This window comes from Danio rerio, chromosome 2 (genome assembly GCF_052040795.2).
Source record: "Danio rerio strain M-AB ecotype USA chromosome 2, GRCz13ab, whole genome shotgun sequence".
In the NCBI taxonomy this organism is placed as follows: Eukaryota; Metazoa; Chordata; class Actinopteri; order Cypriniformes; family Danionidae; genus Danio; species Danio rerio.
Window position 1 is genome coordinate 44,482,635 of NC_141022.1, and position 21,507 is coordinate 44,504,141.

The 21,507-nt window shown below is 36.2% G+C and overlaps 1 protein-coding gene across 1 annotated transcript in view; it reads right to left on the reverse strand.

Annotated features, from left to right (window-relative positions):
* hs6st1a (heparan sulfate 6-O-sulfotransferase 1a) overlaps positions 1 to 15,967 on the reverse strand; it is a 231,471-nt gene extending 215,504 nt beyond the window's left edge. The window contains 1 exon segment of the mRNA NM_001430963.1: positions 15,204 to 15,967. Within this exon segment, the coding sequence (NP_001417892.1) occupies positions 15,204 to 15,724 (521 nt within the window). The 5' untranslated portion in view covers positions 15,725 to 15,967.
* Positions 15,968 to 21,507: the final 5,540 nt, after the last annotated feature.

The window sequence follows — 21,507 nt, forward strand, 5'->3', positions numbered from 1 at the left end:
CTACATATTTTCAGATAGCATGCTGCCCGGCTAGTCGAATGATTGATCTCAAGGAATCCCAGCATAATTAGGCTAGTTTCAAGTTCAGCGGACAGCAACTGAGCATGTTTCGTATTGGGCATTTACATGAGTTGTTCAAAAATAGCCAGACAAGAGCATTGATTCGAGAAGCAATGCACTGTGAGATGTTTACAGCTAGGAGGTACAGTAGGACAGAAGCAAACTGCTAACACAATGCTATTTTAGCAGTAAAAGCTATTACATGCTAATGGTAGCATATGGTATGATAGCTAATGGTCAGATTTAATGCATTATAAATATAAAATGTATAAATGTTTAACGTTAACAATAGAATTACAGAAATTCCATGGCATCTGATTCGACATTTTAAATTAAAATGCCAGCTTAAAATATAATTTACAGTGAAGATGTACTTTGTGTATGAATTGAAAAGATGATTTTTGGAGAATGTGATGGCTCCAGTTTACACACAGAATGTTCAATATAGCTAAAATTGTAAAAAGCTGTAGGAAAAAAAGAGGTTACTTAAACTAGTCTAGTCAGTTGTCAGACGAATGCATCCCGAACCAAGATCAATAATACTTAATGGAGTTGGGTTTCGACATTTATTTTGTTCCATAGTAAAAAGGATTTTTAACAATAACCGATAAACCTTTTTGTTAGCATTATTTCAACTTTTTTTGTTTTAAACATCTGTGTTTAATTGCAGAGTTTAAGCAGGAAAAACAACATTATCATTACAGAACATGATTCTGTACAGAAAAGTCCACCAATTAGATTGCAAAGTGTACAAAAATGTATTTAGCTGCAACATACCACCACAAATTATATAATTGATTCCTCCTATGTTCTCAAAATACTTAAATATTTATATAGGTTATGTACAGCGGGGAAAGATAAGTATTGAACAAGTCACCATTACATATCAAAAACATATTTCTAAAGGTGCCATTGACTTGAAATGTTCCCCAGATGTTGTTAACAACCAAAGAAGTCAATATATGCAAAGAAAACAAATCTAATTACTTTACAAATTTAGTTATGCCTAATATATTTAACTGACACACATGAACAAATGAAGAATGGAAGGTGTAGAAAGGCAGTGAAAGCCCATACAGCAGCTGAAATCTCTCAGTAGTTCTTCGGCAGCCCTCTGACCTCCATCATTGTAAATTTGTATTAGCTGCTTTAGTCCAACATCTACATTATCAGGTTGATGGAGATGAAACCAGGGTGGATATTTCAGCAAGACAATGATCCAAAACACAGCCAAGGACTCATAATTCTTTTTCATTTTCTTTGCAGAAAAGGAAAACAATGCTGTAGAATGGTCCAGCCAATCATCTGATTTGAATCCAATATAAAATGCAAATTAAAGCTCAGATTTGATAGACAAGACCCACAGAACCATCAAGTTCTTTCAAGTTCCATCAAGTTTTTTAAAGAGGTGTCTTTAAGCTGCCATAACCAAAAAAGCCTTTTGATTAAAGTATTAAATATGTTTGATAAGTAGTTCAGTACTTTCTCCTTGTGTCATTTCATTGTTATTACATTGTTATTAGATTTTTGTGTTCTGTTTTATTTTTATGTTTGTATTATTTGGGTTCTTACCAAAATCTGGTTTAATTCCATGTCAACAGCTCTTTAAAAATGAAATAAACATGACATGTTCAATACTTTTTTTCCACGCTGTATATTGTACAGTAAACTTGCGATATATTGTTTTGAAAAATACAAGAATATTCATAATGCTTTATGAGATTTACCATTAAAACTGTAAAATAGACTCTGAATCTTATTTTCATTGACTTTTTATTTTTTTAAACAAAGTTCAAAATTGTGATTCTCCTGGTTGTTTTATAATGTTTTAATGACTTCTTTAAAATTCAATGAGAAAAATATTTCTGGAAGCAGAGCTGTTAAAAAAGCATGTGGGCTAGATAAACACTCCATAATGAAATCAAGATTAAAAATGAATTATTCACAATACTACAGATATAGCGTACTATGAAACGGATGCAAACACAGAAATCAAATGTTCTTCGAGCCATTCGTCCGAAAGCACTGGTCTCTTGATTTCGCAGTGGGCGGGCACAGATTCCGCATTACCACATAACGGGTTTTGAGCAGCCTGTATTTAATCCACACTGATCTGATGGGATTAACACATCGAGGTCAGGCTGCTGCTATCAGGACTGGCTCCAAGCTCTTTTTCTTACCGGCCCGGGAAAAAAAAAACTGGCCCATCAGAACCTCCCGCTTTCTGCTCCAAGCAGTTCTGGAGACCGCCAAGCCATCTGGCTGGCGCTCCCAAAGCCAGAATCCAGGTTCACACAGAGAGCTGGAGGATTTTATAAGCTCCGAGCCACTGACCTCCAAACCACAAAGATCACACAACCGCAAACCACATCAGACTGTAATTTGTGGAGCGGCAAACCTTCACCAACACTCACACACTCTAAAGTGAAGGTCTGGACCTATGACACTCACTATGTGGCTCCTTAATCTTCACGACCAAACACAGAAGACATAAGTGACTGAACTGGAGAACATCATCCAGTATCAAGGAGTACTTGAGAGGCATTGTTTGAGACGAGAGTCGTTTTTTATGCCAATACCGCTTTGGGCTTCACACATTTGTCTTACTCTATCATCCATTATTAACCACCAAAACTTGCAGACTCTTTCTCAAGTACCTTGAGAAAATAGAGAGCAGACTCTGTGTTTACTAGTTTTAGCAAATCAGAATGAATTAGAGAAGGATTGTAGGTGAGAAATTGTATGTAAACACCTACATTTAAACTTTTCAAAATTGACAGAACTATTGGAAATCTGCTGGCAACAGCAATGTTGCTTACTAAAATTATTTTAATTATTGTCATTTGTGTTAAACTGTAAAAAGAAATTAATAAAGTTTTAGAACAACTTGATGGCATGTATAAAGTCTTGTTTTTTGTGTGAACTGTCCCTTATACAGTATATCACATGGAAGCAAGGTCTTACATATGCACAACAAACAAAAAAAGTGCATGCGTTTTCTTTTTTTACTGTTGCTCAGATTATTTCAGATTCAATCCAATCCAATCAAAATATTATCTGGACTGAGCTCAGTCAAATCAACTGAGACATTTAAATGAAGGCTTTTCATTCTGATTGAATCAATCCTAAATGAATGAAGTCATAATTTGGGTGCATGTAAACATAGCTACAGATGTTCTTTGTTTGTTTAAAGTTACAGCCCATATAAATGGCTACAATATATGTCCTACAACTTTATGTGCAATAATCTCAAACAAGTCAGTGAAAAACTTGAAAAAATTTTTTCAAAACCCTTAATTTTAAAGAAACGTTAGTTCAGATACTTAATTACTTAAATATTGAATTACTTCAACTTAAATTAAATACTCATAAGTATTAGTTTTTGAAATGGTTTGAAGCAATTGGTTTCCTCAAACGGTTTGAGTTCTCTTAATTTATTGAGTTCCCATAAGTAATTGGGTTTCACAGTACTCAATTGTTTTGAGTTCTCTTCATTTATTGAGTTTTCATAACTTATTGGGTTTTATACTACTCCATTAATTTGAGTTATCTTCATATATTGAGTTCCCATAACTGGTTGGGGCTTATAGTACTCAATAGGTTTGATTTCTCTTCATTTATTGAGTTCTCATAACTGATTGGGTCTTACAGTACTCAATTGGTTTGAGTTTTCTCAATTAATTGGGTTTTATTGTGCTCAGATGCTGTTGTGAACTCAAATGGATTAAGTTCACAGTGCTCATTAAGATTACTTATAAAACTTAAATCGTTTAATGCAATCTGTTTGCTTAAATGGTTTGTGTTACCTTAAATGATTGGGTTTTACACTACTTGGTTTAAGTTTTCATAACTTATTGGGTTTTATTGTGCTCAAAGTGTTCTGTGTACTCAAATGGATTTATTTTACAATACTCATTAAGATGACTTTTTGAACTTAACGTCAAAATGGTTTGAGTCAACTTAATTTTTAAGTTATGTTTTACAGTCCAGCTGACCTATAAGGCCTAAGCTGTCTGTTATATAGACTAAACATAGTTTAATTAGTTCATGATATCATTTTGGGAAACAGTGGGTTTGTCTGAATACACCCTAAATATTGTTATTCATAATAAAGAAGGAGGTTGTCCATTAGTGGACCCAGCCATTTTAAAAATCACAGTAAATCTTCCATGAAAATACATTTGCTCTAATGTTCTAGTCACGCTTGGGCTATACTGTGCGGCCCATATCCATAAAGCCGCAGTGTGGAAAATTATCTTGCCTATTTGATTAGACATTGACACCGCTGAAGGAACAGGAAGAGATGGAGAGAGAGAGGGGAACAAAAAAAAATTGTGAGAGAGGCTGAAGAAATGAGTTTGGATATATATACACAAAATTAAAAGAAAGACTGACAGCAGTACCGCAGGATTTTTCTGTGCCAGCTTATTGGACTGGGACTCAAAATCTGCTGCAATCTTTAAATAGACAGGACATGGAGGAAGAGAAAAAAAAAGTGACAGTAGGTGCACACGGCCCAGAATCCTCACTCATCACTCACACACAAACACACACGGGCACATTCCCAGGGGAATACATATTTATAGATACACATACATGGGGACCAAAAGTCTGAGGCTACTAATGCTTCGATTTAGCATTTATCTAATTTAATACAATACTGTCAACAAGATGAGCTCAATGAAAAGCTTAAATGAAATTTGGAACAGTTAAAAAAATAGACTAGACAAGACACAATGAGGAAATAATTTCCTTTTTGAGCAATACCACACTCAAACTAATTATTGTGCTGCTTATTCAAACTACGTTTTTAAAATGATTTGAAACAACACAATTCTTGAGATTTTCTGGGAACAACTTAATTGTTTTATGTTTAAACCACTTAAATTTGTGCAATTAGACCTTGTTTATCTAAATTGGAAACCAACATTTGGAACAAACACTTGGACTCAACTCAATTTTGCTTTAATTTGAAATTAATTAGTTTTTTTTCCATTTCGTCTGTTTTAACAGTTACATCAATCATTCTCTCTTGAAGATCTGAAGGCACACTCATGTAGGCCTAATATGATAATTTTCAAATGATTCTTTTCAGCTCACAATTGCGTGCCAATAAAACGTACAATTTCATTTCCTCAAAAAATAATCACAATAAATGTCTAGCATAATAGGAACATGACAATGTGGTCCGGTACCCCATCGGCACCTTGTCATTTCAAGTTAATTGTGTCTGCTTGATCACTGCGCCAGGCCTCCTAACCAGGCTGCCCCCAACTGGGATTCTATCTTCGTGTATGACGGCTAGAAATGAGAAATCATGGCAAATAGATTACTTAAAGAGACAATTCAACCATAAATGAGAATTCTGTATTAAAGTGGCAATACAACTGTCAGTTCCTCACATAAAACTACTGGATGGCTTTAAAAGCAGCACAAGAGTCATGTTTTTAAATGTCAGTGGTGACTAAGGGTGTCACGATCCTCCAAATCCTCGATTCGATTACATTTTCGATTCTAAAGGCACGATTCGATTCGATTTTCGCTTATGAATAATTAATTAATTAATGACCAATTCATTATTTGTAGCCTACCGTTTAACTACCTGACCTGCATGGTCTTTGTATTACCCATAAACAAATCATACAGTAAATGAATAAAGGCAAGATACACACATAATTACCACCTGTCAATCACTTTTTCTGCGGGACTCGTGAATAGGCAGTGATCTGTGTCGTTATAATGGCGTCGGTAAAAACGCACAACCAACAACAGGAACCAGCCAACAGTATCTGAGGTGTTCGCTAAAATGACTAAGTACAAGTGAGTGAAAGATTGAAGCAGTCATCTGACTGCCTGGACCTGCTGTCTTGAGCGCATGGCTGTCTGTGCGTCTGTGTGTTCACGTGATGTGCGTTTTCAGAGGCAGAGAGGAAGGAGGGCTGCTCAGAAATGCTACACGCCACTGTGGATGTCAAATCGTTGTCGTTCTAAAATGCCATTTAAAAACAAAGACAGTGTAAACAGGGCCTGAGTGTGTACTTTTCGCGAGCGGATTTGCAACGGGGGCGGGCGGAGGATCGCGATGCCGGTGTTGTCTATCAGACGAACCGTACGTAATACGTACATAGCAGAGCTTGCGAAACTGTGTTTTTTTTTGTCGACAACACGAACGTTGTCAACATAACTCACTGGAAATCCAAAATGCTTACACAACCGCGACTTCATTGAAAGAGGAGAGGGTTTAAGTTCTGTCGACGGGTCTCCTGCTTCTGCAGTTTAACAAGCACTTCAACAAGCCTGTTTTTTTCCCGCTTGGCAAGCAAAGCTGACGTGACATGGGGGCGTGGCAGCATCGAGATTCTATTTTTTGATTCGATAATCGAAATTGAGCATAAATTTCGATCGATTTTGATTAAAAATTTAAATCGTGACACCCCTAGTGGTGACCAGTGGTGTAAAGTAACACATTTCGAATACTCAAACTACTGTAATTGAGTAGTTCTTCTCAGAAATTGCAATTTAATAAGTAGTTTGTGTACAAAATGTGTACTTTTACTTTCACCTGAGTACATTTTAGTGCTGTATTGGTACTTTTACTCCACTACTTTCCGTCAGCCTGCAGTCATTATGGGGATTAGAAAAATCTGTCCTGTGATTCTGTTCCAATCAAATCGAACATAGAAAGGAAATTGCATCATACTTAACAACCTCAAGACATAGGCACTTTATAAATACAGCAAACCGTTTGGAAGGATTAAGTGTTGAAGATGTGCAAAATCATCACACACATTGAACCAGAGACTGTTTAGATGCATGTCACTGATGAGAAGATGACACTGCATGATGACCAAAATGGAATTAAACACCTAGCAGGCACAAAAAGTCATCATGACGGCAGATTGAAGTTATATCCCAACATTGTGGGGACGTTGCATTTTGTTTGGAAGTGAAAATTGGGTTGACATTAAAACCCAGCGTCAGGCCGACATTAATGTCCAACGTCTAACCTAAAATCAACCAAATATCTAAGGTGTAATGATGTTACAGCTTGATGTTACCATTATGACGTCTATCAGAACTATCGGATTTTGGTTGCCCTACCTGAGAAATAAAAGTCAGTATTTGACGTCAATCTGAAGTTGGTTTAAGAAGTTATTGGACATCAAAATAACGTTGTCCTTAGACGCTGGTTAGACATTGAATTTTGGTCACCTGACATCACAACCTAAATCTAGCCTAACATTAACGTCTTATGATGCTGTGTGCCTTATGGGCAATAACTAAAGGCTCTACAGAATGTTACATCTACACACAAATTACATGGAAATGCATCAGCTTTATACAGCGTAATACTCAATGAAGTTTACTTATAAACTAATTTTGTGAGGTGCTTATGATTACTTGTGGCTGGACCTGTATTATCCAATTTACAATGCACCAATAAGACGATTCCTAAGGTACTATAAATTCCTTAAGTTACATATCACAGGTATCTTCATTTTGAAGAATCCAAGAGCAATTACCATCTGCTTCTCAGCCTCTATGACAGGGGAGTTCTTGAGATCTACCTGAGCTTTGCCTTGCAACGGGAGGGAGCCTCCGGCTCGAGGATCTTAAAAGCTCAGGGCTCTCTCCCATGCCAAACTAGCTTTATAATCAATCATCAGCTTGAACTACTCTTGAGAACTTTTGAATGTTCTTTCTCTACTTGCACTACATTTTTAGGCAAGAAATGGCACTTTTACTTGAGTATGATTTTTCAGTACTCTTTCCACCACTGATGGTGACCATCTGACATTTTTCTAAACATGACAATGTTTGTTTCATTTTGAATTGTATGCTTAAAAGGATAGTCCACCCAAAAAAATAATGGAAATTTTGTCATCATTTACTCACCCTTTACTTGTGTCAAACATTTAGGAGTTTCTTAAAGACAAAAGAAGATATTTTGAAGAAAACTGTGAACTCCTGACTTCTATAGTATTTGTTCTTCTTACTATGGAAGTCAATTGTTAAAGGTTTTAATCTTTCTTCAAACTGAATAAAGAAACTCATAAAGGTTTGGAACAACTTGAGGTTGAATAAATAGTGAGTAAATCTTCATTTTTGGATGAACTATACCTTTACATGTAATTTTTACTATATAAAAAAATAGTTTCTGATGCCTCCATTAAACTGTAATTGGCAACATAATTAAACAGATGTTTGAGCATTGAGATAACTATTTATAGTACATGTATAGTCAGATTACCGCTCCAGTATATTAGGTACTTTGTGTATGGGTTTAAAAATTGCTCTAACATTTGGTTTCTTGTTTGTATGCATGCATGCTTAAGATTATTTATGTACCACCATGGTACTGCAAGACATGATATTTGATTCTATTTTATACCCATGCATGTAGCAAACAATGAAATTAAAGTTCATCAGTTATCATTGTCATATTCTGTTTTTGATTCAATTAGATCAAAAAAGTCTTTGGTCAATGTCTAGCTCATACTTCAGTCAAACCCCACCACAACTGAACTATAAGCAGACCATTGGCCCACATTTTCAGTGGTCTCTATCTGCTTGCTTGGTTTGGAACAGAGATTGGATGCCAATGTTCACACTTACTCCAATAAACCACACTTGCAGAGAAATCGCACCAAAGTTAGTATGATTCTAACCAAACCTGCCAAGTGTGAACACAGCTTAAGTCACGCCTGAAAAACATTTACAAACATTCCCTTATTCCATATTTAATCCCTTCAATTATACAGTATCCAGAAAACAAAAAGAGAAGCATAGACCAATTAAAAAGTACACATCACACTTTTTTCTCAAAAAACACATTATTAAAGGTGCTTTTGATTGAGGTGATCTGAAATTCATACATACAAAAATCCATGCTTGCAAAAAAAATTAATATAGAAAATCATAATGGTTTGAAACAATTTAAGGGTGAGTTAATAGTGAGTAAATCTTCATTTTTGAGTGAGCTATCCCTCTAAATGTAATCTTAACTTTAGTTGATGATGCCTCCACTGAACATCATGTTAAAAAACAGATAGTTGAGTATTGAGAGAACTATTTATAATATATGTAAAGTTAAATTACTGCTCCAGTGTGCTAGCTACTGTATGTATATGTTTAAAAATTCTCTTACATCCAGTTTTGTGCTCATATTTATGCTTAATTTTTATTTATTTAGCATCATGGTTCATTTTTATGTCCATGCATAAAGTAAACTATGAAATAAAAGCTCAACTTGACTTGATTCTGTCTTATTTACTGTCTCATTGCTGTATTCTGCTTCATACTTCCGTCAAACCTCACCATAGCTTAACTATAAGCAGACCATTGGCCCACATTTTCTGTGGTCTCTATCTGCTTGTTTGGTGAGGAACAGAGATTGGATGCCAGTGTTCACACTTAGTCAAATAAACCACACTACTGGAGAAATCACACCAAAGTTAGTATGATTCTAATCAAAGCTGCCAAGTGTGAACACAGCTTAAGTCATGCCTGAAAAACATTTACAAACATTCCCTTATTCCATATTTAATCCATTCAATTTTACAGTATTCAGAAAACAGAAAGAGGAACATATACAGCATTTTTTTTTTGTATTGAACGCCTCAAATTTTTTTCTCAGAAAACACATTTCTAAAGGGGCTTTTAACATGACATTTTCACCAGATAAAAAATCTGAATAAAGAATAAAGAAATAATCTCTGAAATCCTTGTGTACAAAAAAATGGTTTATAAATTAAGTAAGGTGTAATAAAAAAATTAAATAACACAGTATTGAAAACATGAAGATAGGGAGGTGTAAAAAGGCATGGAAAGCCCATACAGCAATATTTTCTCCTTGTGTCATTCCATTGTTATCACATAACAAGTTTACTTATTTTAATGAGTTTTTGAACCAAAATCTGGGTCGATTTCATGTCAACAGCTCCTTTAGAAATATGTTTGCCAGAAACAATCACAACTGTAAATAGGAGCATAAATTAAATAGAAATTATAGTGTTATTCGCAATAAACTTCATTTATTATGAACGTCAAGTATAGACATTAAATCTATTAAACTATTAAAACCAAAACAGAAATAACCAGTGTGTTTCAAATGCACAACACAAATAACTCTCTCATTCTGCACCAATCCAAATGTCTGCATGTTTAGCTAGCTTGACGTTAATTGCATGACGTGGTCACTTTGGAATATTAGTCATAGCACATTTCAGATGTGACGTGCATTGCAGAACGCACAACTTTCATTTAAACTGTTAAACAGACCCTATAAGGGCCGTTTGTCAGACACTGGGCCCCCTATCTGTTTTTTCTAAGCATTTTGGTCAAAGAGCAGACGCAGACCCTTCATTAAACAGATTACATACTGTCTAGCACAGCAGGGGTATTGCCTAGTAGGCCACTGGTGGGGGGCTAAAAAACACAACCGCTGGTGGTTGATTGCATGTGCCTATCGCTGTGAGAAACATTCTCACACCTCACGCCCACATGAAAAAGCAACCCTCCTCTGGTCTCCTTTCACTGCTTTATCTGAAACCCCTGTGCTTCATGCCTGACAGCAACACACACCACTCGCCAGATGGCTTTCTAACTGAAACCTCAATGAGAATGTGGTGATGCGCATCTCGTCAAGGAATTAAAATGCCCCCATCGTTCTCAAGTCAACCTAGTCCCTTTGGGGGGGTGCATGGCATGAATGCGATTTGGAAAAATGTGATTCCCAATAAGACCAATGTGTAATTAAAAGCTTGTCCTTCGATGCATTAACGCCCATGAAGAGGAGAGCGAGCAGTGCTTCCAAAGTCTCAGGAGCTGAGAGAGATTTGAATGTAAACAAGCCCGTTAAACATGTCTAACAAGCATGCAGATTGGCACAGCTGTCAGATGGCTTCCTGCCTGTTGGTGGGAATGGTGCTGGCTTCCGTGAACTGTAACTCACTGGACTGACAACAGGTGTTAAACCCTGCGCCACGGCCGCCCTACATGTTACTAATCCCAGGAATAAGCAGTCAAGAAGCAGTCAAGACTGAAGAGGGTGATGTACGCTTTTCAGAACAGTTTCAAATGAATAACATTTCACTGCCATCCCAAATGCGACAAATAAACATTGAAATTAACCGTCAAGATTATGACAACAACCTGTAATTACAGCGCATACAAATAATAGCAAATGCAATCAATCAACAAAGTGTGATTCACATACAAATGACTCTAAGCAACTGTTCTTTTGTGTGTCAGTCAGATATAATCACTTAAAAGGCACATATTTGCCCCTTTTTCAACACTTAAAAAGGTCTTAAAGTGTCTCCAGAATTTCTCTGTAAAGTTTCAGCTCAAAACACCCATCGGATTATTTATTATACATTTCAGAATATAGAAGTTTTCTGATCTGAACAAACTGTAGCTGTTGCCTGTGCCTTTAATGCTAGTTCTCCCTGTCCACCGTTCCTATGTGCCTGTCAGAGTGTGCCTCAATTTCTGCCTCAGCTGCATCAGATAAACAGTACAGTGACAGACATGAAGGAAGCAGATCTCTGGTAACGTTTGTGAGAAATACTACAGTAAGAACTTTCCCAATGATTATTTGATGGATTTGTTGTGGAGTTAAACCAAGCCTTTCTGAAATGATGAGGCTAAAATAAGAAATGACAAACAGCTTTTTGGACTTCCAAAAGTTTTTGCTCATAAATGGGGGAAAGTTCAAGAAATTGGCTAAAAACGTAAAAAAAAAAAAAAAGGAAGCATAACCATTTATTGAATACATCCATGTCTACAAACTTTTTTTGAACTTGATAATTAGTTTGACAGCACCAATAAAGATGATATACAGGCCTAGCTATGGGTATAAATACAGTATGTTGATGTGTTATATAATAATCAGATACAAACACCAACACGCTTATACAAAATCCAGCAGAACATAAATGACTGACCTTGCCATGTAATCGCTTTGCAATAATCAATGAGTTTACTGCCGTTTTGGTGGAATAAACAACCATAATGTTAACATCTATATGCGCAGCAGTGGTGAATGTTTGTTGATGGCAAGTTCATCGACCGAGTAAAAAAGAAATGCAACCCTAGCAACAAAACTAGACAGTTACTACTGTGGAGCACCTTTTCCCTCTTACAAAAATAAATAAATAATAATAATGTAATAAATAATAATAATAATAAATCACAAAAATATGGACTTTCCTCAGTGTCTCCCATTAATTTTTTTTTTTAATTCCTGCCCTCCATCTGAATTTCACGCGTCTCCAGAACCACGTGATTGAAAACAACCTAGATGCATTAAAGGCATACTCCCCAACCCTCCCCAACATTCTCCCTTGCTTCCTAAATGGGATGGCGGGCCAAATAAAAGGTTACCATAGGCCTTTCTGCTTAAAACACATTCAAATAAAAAAATTCACTCTATTAGGACTCATATTGTAAAACATGGTTGCTGGTCATAATAACCATAACTCAACATTGCAGATTCTGCGATATGATTACATTGCACAGATGTGCACATTGCAATATCGATGCTAAACCAATATATTGTGCATCCCTAATCCATATTTACTGGAATCATTTAATCATTATAGCCTGTGTTAAAGACCAAACGATCTTTTATGTGAGCATAAAATTGTGACATTTCTAAATAATATTTATATAAAGTCTGAAAACACATCATGAAGTCCTGTAAAACTGTAGTAAGGAAAACAGCCCGGCAATCCTTCACAGCTCAAAATCTCCACAGAGATTTCACGGGTCATAAACAGCTCCCCTTTTCTCAGCCTCCAATGTCACCACCGCCACATCTCAATTGTCTTATTTTACATTTAAGTTAGACATTTGGCCTTACAATTGTTAATCAGCACAAAAAAAACTTTGATCTAGGCATGGGACGATAACGGTTTTTAACTGTTGGTATTTGTACGATTTTTTCTTTCATTCTTTATTTATTTATTTATTTATTTATCTTTTTTTTTTTAGGACAACAGTATCTCCAGCAGAAAAAAATATTCAGAGATGCCATTTTAAATTGAAATTAAATCTGTGTTTTTTAAACAAATGAAGACAGCAGAAATCAGTGATTTATTAAATTATTAAGCCTGACATGTTTACTGCCCCAAAATATTATAAATCTTTCAAAAAATAAAATATATTGAGTTCAAAGGGGAAGAAGTTTTTTATTTTTTACCAAGACATTTAAAAAGAATATATATAAAGCAGTAATCACAATACCGTGATACCATGATACTTTTATTCAAGGTTGTCGTACTGTCTGAAACTTATACCAGCCCATGCCTGCTTGAATCCTCACTGCACCAGTAGTTTGTCCTTTGAAATCACCGTTACTTTGCATTTCCCGAATAATTAGCGAAATAATCCAAATATTAAAAATGAGAAATGACAAAACTCCCCTCACCTCTTGCCACCGCTGACCCTGTGCTAATTTCACAGGCAAAACGAACATGTACACGTGCGTGATGAATTAGGGGAGAGTCGCACTGGTGTGGTCTGTCTGCTTTTATCACGGGAGAGATTAATCAAAGAGAGGAATGTGCATTCATATCAGTGCTGCATTCCTAAGGTCGCCAAAAGCAACAAGAGTAATGGCATCGCTGTGATACGAGGGATGTTTTACACTTGAGGCTATGCTGCAGCTAGACTGTAGTCTTTTAGGTAGGAGTCAGGCTGGTGATTATTTGCTAAATCTGATCTGATGTATTTGACTTTGCAGAGCTTAGATAATTTAATCCACAAAATCCTATTAAAAACTAAAACAGACTACATGCACGGAGACAGATTGCACATCGCTGCAAAGGTAATACACTGTGCAAACAGTAACCGACTCCAATAGCTTTTAAACAGACTGGAATGGATTTGTGACACTGTTATTTCTACTGTAAGTGAGGAAAGGCAATGAAGACAGATTGATAGTTCTTATCCAGAATACAGCAAAATGTGGTGTGTTTTTCCTGAAATATCTGCTACAGTCAGTGTGTAGTGTCCTGATGTGGTGAGTTCTGTAACCACTATCTTGGCAGCCAGGACTCACTAGTGTTTACGAGGGCTGTTTTACAACACAGTAATTTTCCACCTCCATCACTGGAGAAAACACAAATATGCAGAAATCGAAAACGACACAAACTTTGACACATTAAGTCCTATCTTCCACCTGAGCAACAAGACTTTAACATGATTAACATAGTTTTGTCCAAAATATTTAATTTACTTTAGTAAAAACTGTGGTAGCTGTTTAAGCCATTTTCACTGCTTCAACTTTTTGGTTGCACATATAATTAAATTAAATATAATATGTTTACCATGTTAATATCAAAAAGACTTGCAACCAATTTCACAAGACCACAGAAATGCTGTAAAACTATTGAGGTGTTCACACTTTAAATGTTGTGGTTGTTAACCCAGGTAAAATTAATCTTGGCTTGTTTCAATATATCACACTCTCCATATATTTTCCTAAGCGGTCAGGTTTCCGATACCTGACACTGTAAAACTGTAGCTATATTTGTAAACTTTGGGTTAGCTTACTTAGTTGCACTGATATGATGCTAATAACACTGGTTTGAGGGAGTAAAATTACATGTAACGTGATTTAAAAAAGTAAACACTTGTCAACTGGTGGAAATATCACCATCTTCTGTGTGCTTGAATTAACCTGCTGAAGCATACTTGTTACTCAGTTAACTGTTCAGCATTTTAGCTAAAACAACACGTCAAAGTTTACTTGACGTATGTCAGTGCGTGAATATTTAATGAGGGATGCAGTAGCCAAGTTCGTGATTGGTCGTCTGATGCAGAATAACCCTTTGTTTACGTTCCAGCTTCACAGTATTTAATAATCCAGGGTTAAACGCGTTCTATCTAAGAGTGAAAACCAGATTAACCTTTACCTGGGCTTTAAAAAGAAGATCAGCCATCAAGTGTAATGTGAAAAGAGTCTAATGCGCATAGATAACTAAATTGCAGATGAAGGCAAGTGCAAGACTCTCTAAAGTTCAGACTGTCTCAAACCCCACTGAGACTGCGACTCCACAAGACTGTCTCTAAAAAACAACAAACTGGATTTTGAGACATCCAACAATTCGCATGAAAGAAAATTTCCCAAGCATCACCTTTGATTTTTCATCCTGCTCTCCTTTTTGTTCAAAACCCCCGGTACGCAGTTGGTCAGTTCGGTCCAGTCCGCGTGTAAGCCACAACTCCAACCGGTGGAGAACCGTGAGAAGAGCCAGGTTTCTTTCCTATTGGGTCGGTAACAGGTACACTTCTTCTGTCCCGGTCTACAGTCGCACGGAACCTCCAGCCTGACGTTCTGGACCAGGTGCCTCCCGAACGTGGTCCCACCGGTCTTCTGGATGTGGAGGAACACGATCACATCATCCCCCTTGATTTCAAAATCCACGGTCCGCTCCAGATCCCTGATGGGGAAATAGAATTTCTTGACGTAATGGGGATCAGGAGTCGGGAAGAGATCCGCATCGTCTTCCAGCATGTAGCCGTGCGGAGAGCCGAAGTTCATCATCCCCGGAGCCACGTACTGATACAAAATCAGCATGAACAGAACCGAGCCGACAACGATGAACAGAAATTTACTGCTCCTCTCAACCATGTTCCTTCCAGTGAGGAGGTTCATGTGTTACCATTTCCCGGTTGACTGTTTTTTAGGGTGTCTCCATATAAACACTCGGCAGTCAGAGCATCGCGCGCTGAAAGTCAGTCGTCAGACGCATTGGGTCAGGTTGGACTCATTGCATCAGAAGTGTTGCGGTATAGGATCCAGCACGGCGCGGTCTCCCTCCTTTCACCACTGTATGACACGGTGTGTTTAAAGTCCTCGACACATCGCTGTGAAGCTCCTCCAGCAGCGTGCACAGCGACACCCACTTTCCCAACACGCGCGCGCTCCGCTTTCTCAAACACAAACGAGCGCTATTTTGTTGTTTCTAGTAAACGCCCGCGAAGCTTTTTGCATTATGATGTTTCTCTAAACTCAGCGGCGTTTCATCACAAGAACCAAAAATAACGAAAGGTACATTTAAATACTACTACTACAAATAATAATAATAATAATAATTATTATTATTATTATTATTATTATTATTATTATACATGTAAATTATTATTATTATAAATGTTCAATGCCCAACAACTGCATTGTACAGCACTTTTTAAATAATAATACAGTTTTAGAAATGAAAAAAAAATTATATGCAATTATTTTGCAATTATTATATGCAATTATATAAAAATTATTATCAAGCAAGACACTGAAATTACAAATAATATATGCTATTTTAAGACATTATTTTATAATTATTTTATTGAAATTATGTAAAAAAAAACTTTATATATTGCTTATAGTGAATAAACGAGCAAAGTAAATAATAAGCAAAAATAAAAACAAAAAAACAAGGCAAAAGTACAACAAGTCCTACAAAATTACATAAAAATTACTATATTACATTTTAAAATGCTTTAAATGATAATGCAATGTTTTCAACTATTGTTTAGTCACTGAAACTACTTCATAGTGCTGGCTGAACATTCAATTGTCACAGATAAAACTCTGTGATAATATACAATTTCTAAAAGATAAACCTGCTAAAGTGCAATTTGTGGTTGAGCAGCAAAAAGTGTGAAACAAAGAACTTTTATGTGCATGTTCACCTCTGATAAGATAAAGGCCGTTATTCATTTGTAAAAGTAAAGTTTGCGTTATGAACAAGAAACCACTTTCTAACTTGAAGGCACACTGAAACATAAAATCAACACAGAAAAGCGTTCAGCTAGAACTCAGACAGGACTCCTTCACCACACGCTAGTAGGCAGTGTTTAGTGCAGTGCTATTGTATATAGAGACCTGTTTCATTTTTTGCCTTTGACTTTCAGCTGTGCTTGCTTGCTTGCTTGCTTGATTGCTTGATTGATTGATTGATTGATTGATTGATTGATTGATTAATTGATTGATTGATTAATTGATTAGGGGGATGTCTAAATTCTTAGTGTAGGGATGTTCGATCCTTCTAGGTTTTTATGACAAGATATTTTTAATTATGGATTGAAATAAGTCCTCTTGTAAACATAACTCATTGATACTTAAAAAATAACTTTTGACATAACCTTGATGCTGCAGAATAAAATACACATGCTTGCACCCCAAAAATCCTTGTCTTACTTTTTTTTAAATTTTTTATAATATATATATATATATCTCTTACAGCAGTGGTTCCCAAACTTTTTTAGCAGAGACTGCTTTTTTCCTCTGAAAATATTGTAAGGCCCCCCTCAACATTCAATGATATTATCACTCATATAAGTTTGCAGTAAGGATGACAAAAAATGTTGTTTTCAAACAAATGGTATGTTTATTATTATATCTAGATATGTTTATGCACAAATAATAGCCTAATGCAAAAATATAAAAGCAAAGCATCAGTGTAACTGAAGCCTTTGGCCTTTAAATTGGCCCAATTAGTTGCCAATTATTTAAAAGTTTCTCGTCAGTAGCTGTAACATCCTTCATTTTATTTTGGGAGTGTGTCAATTATTTTGCCTTGCGCTCAGAAAATGCTCTGGTCTTGTCGCGGTATTGGGGATGAGCCATCTGCAAATGTCTTATTAAATTGGACAACCTCATGCATTCGTTAGCAAGAACTTTGGCGCAGATAAGGCACTGTGGCTGGGTCAGGGACTCTTTAGCTGCGTCCCAAATGGCACACTATACACTATGCACTCATGCACTATGTACTTATGCACTTACACACTCAACAGGGTAGTATATGTATGTAGTGTCGTCCCAAATGGCACACTAATGTTTTTTTTACTAAGCGGAAATTCAAACCGTTTCCCTGATGACGTTTGACGGTTGCCAAATCATTGAAGTAAACGGCCGAATTATCAAATAATACCTGCCGTGAGTATTGCCGCAATCACTATCGGGAGGCGCTATAATCACTCTCGTAAAAGAATTTTGCTTTCACCATCCAAATTAAATAAAGTTATTCAACATGTGCGTCCGATAGCTCCGCCCCTTCCGCTACGTAAGCAAACCTGCGGTCGTTGAGTGCGTGAAGTGTCCATCATTACACACTTCATTTTAGCAGCTGAATGAGTGCATCATCCGGGTAGTTAAAGTGCACTTATTATTTTTAGAGTTTTCAGTGTGAACGCACTACTTACACTATTTATACTACAAAATGGCGTAGAATAGTGCATAAGTATGCGATTTGGGACGCAGCTTTTGCTTCGAGAAAATGAAATAAACCATAGTTCAGGTACTGTAACTATCTTGGTATTTCCTGCACTTTGTGTTACCAGTATTTTTAGTACTGCGACCCAAAATGTTTAGAGCTTCCTCACCTGGGTCCAGAATGCTTGGGTCATAAGTATAATCTTCTGAAGGCAAATCAGTGAGAAACTACAAATTTGTCCATTTTTTGGTCAGCCAGGAGATAAAATAAACCAAGGCAACGTGATTCTCCTAATTGTCCACTGCTAAAAAATTGTAAAAATATGATGCAACCCCACACAGAGCTAGCTGAGGCCCCCTTGTGGGCTGGGACCCCCCTGTTGGGAACAGCTGCCTTACAAAACCCCTTCAAAATTCAGATATTCTTGATATTGGGTTAATTTATATTGCTGTATCAATGTCAATGTTTTCTCTGATATTGTAAAAATCATTTCTTAATCATGTTTGCCTCTTCCACAAAATTAAAGTGAACGAAAAAGATAATAATCCAAAATAAAAGTTTGATTTCACATAATATATGTGTGTGTGTGTGTTATATATACATTTATTATGTATATGCGATTAACAAACTTACAAACTAAACTATATAAAATAATTTTGTTACATAAATATTTAAATCTATATATAATTTGTATCACATATATTTTATATAGGTAGATATAAATAAACATGTGCTTAAATATATGAATGCGTGTATGTGTTTAAATTATGTAATAATTGAATGCCCAGCACTACATAAAACTATAAATGCAATATTACATTACTTAGCTAATCACTAACATTATTAATTTAGCTTATATCTCATCTGTCTTCTAAGAGAAAGCCCTGATCTTACAAATTACCGTACAAATTACCTCCAACAAATGATGTTTGCAACTTGTTCGCTTAAATACTGCAAGTCAAATTAACATATTTCTATTTACAACAACAGCAGCAGCCTGAAGAAAGCCTGTCATTTGATATCATGATTATTGCGCCTGGGGATCCGCTGCATAATGAAGCTATGGAAATGTCGTGTTGCGGCTGATCATTTGTCGTTGAGTAGCTTTACTAGGATGAATTGTAAAATGTGTCCTGCACTGTCTGTTACAGCTCCTTGTTACCTGGGCTCTGTCATGCATTGGGTTTTCAGTTTGCTTTTTTTTTCTTAGTACATTACCTTATATGCTACACTGTAAAAATAAAATGCTGTTTTCCACACAATTCCTTCATGTTGTCCCAGCACAATTAAGTGTAACATATTAATGGTGGCTTGAGAAAGCCAACATACAATACTACATAAACTTAATATTCTTCTTCGTCTTCTTCTTCTGAGACTAATTTCTTTATGCATCTCCTCCTAGACTGTTCATGCAACCACCAAACTAACAACAAACATCCAAACAGGTCTGACTCAGGTTGTTATATCTTTTCCAACTGATCCAACTTGCCAATTTGTCAAAAACTGTCCCGAAAATTGTGGAAAAGTCCCATTGGCTTAACACTGGACCAAATTTGACCTCATAACTAAGTGCCAGCCTGTCATACATGCTTAAGTTTTGGCTCATTTAACTCAGACTACCAATCTGCCAATCACTGATGATGTTTCAACTTTTAAGCCACATCCTAGCAACCACTTACGGCACCTTAGCAACTTTCACATAGACTTCCATTGTAAAAAAATTGCCATTTACTTTACATTAGACATACAAACAACATACCAATCAATATTAGTAATTTACTAATTCATCCTAAAACATACTAACAAAAATATTAATCATACTAGCAACTATGCTAATTCATACTATAAACATACTAGTGGCATGCAAATTCATACTACATTCGCTAAAAACATGCTAGTTTATACTAGAAACACGCTAGCAAAATGCTAATGCCTAGCAACACCCTAGAAACACCTTAGCAACCACCTAGGAATGCCTTAGCAACTGCCTAAAAACCACTTAGAACACCCTAGCAACACCTTAGCAACCACCTAGCAACCACTCAGAACACCCTAGCAATCCTCTAGCAACACCTTAGCATCCACTTAGCAACACCTTGGCAGTTGCCTAGCAACCACTCAGAACACCCTAGCAACACCTTAGCAACCACCAGCCATTTAGAACATCTTAGCAACAACCTAACACCACATTAGAAACCAAATTGAAAAACATAGCATCCACCTAGAACACCTTAGTAACCACCTAGCAATGCCTTAGCAACCGCCTAGAACACCCTAGCAACCGCTTAGCAACCAAGCAGAACACCTTAGCAACAGTCTAACAATGCCTTAGCAACCTCCTAGAACATCCTAGCAACTGCCTAGCAATGCCTTAGTAACCACTCTGAACAACCTAGAAACACTTTAGCAAGCAACATGCCAATCCATGTAGAAACATGCTATCTATATATGCCAACTGTTTCAAACTTCTTAAAGTACTTCGATGATTTAAACTTTAAAGTTACTCCAAACTTTCAGAAGAGGGTTTCTCAAGACTTTTCTAGTTGTTTTTACAAATTTAAGTGGATTGAACATAAAACAATTAAGTTGTCCCAATAAAACTCTAGAATTGTGTTGATTCCGCTCATTTTAAATAAGTATTTTGAACAAGCAGCTACTGTAAAATCATTTTTTTGAGTGTAGTGCCAACAGGAGTAGGTCTTGTATAATATACAGAATATAAGACAGTCAGAGTTTGACACAGCAATGAGACAGCAATAATCTGAGTCAGTCACTATTTTAACAGACAAAAATAAGTTTTTTCTACACCCAGCATGATATAAATTATATATGCGGTCACAAGAGGCCAAAACCCCAAGTGAGATCTGTACTGCAGGGCGATTAAAATAGACCGACTTCACTTTTCAGGACTGGTGAGGCAGATATAGGGATTTACTAAAGACACACTGTGGACTTGAATGTAGACTGTAAAAATATCTGTTAATTTACACGTGTTTTTTTGTTTATTTATGATTGAGATAATGGTTCCGTGTGATCGGAAATTGCGCCTGATCACACGGTTTTAGACTCAATTGGAATCAGACATTGTCTCCCGATCAGAACTCAAATATATATATACTGTATATATATATATATATATATATATATATATATATATATATATATATATATATATATATATATATATATAATAACATATTTATTTAATCTTTGCCATAATGACTAA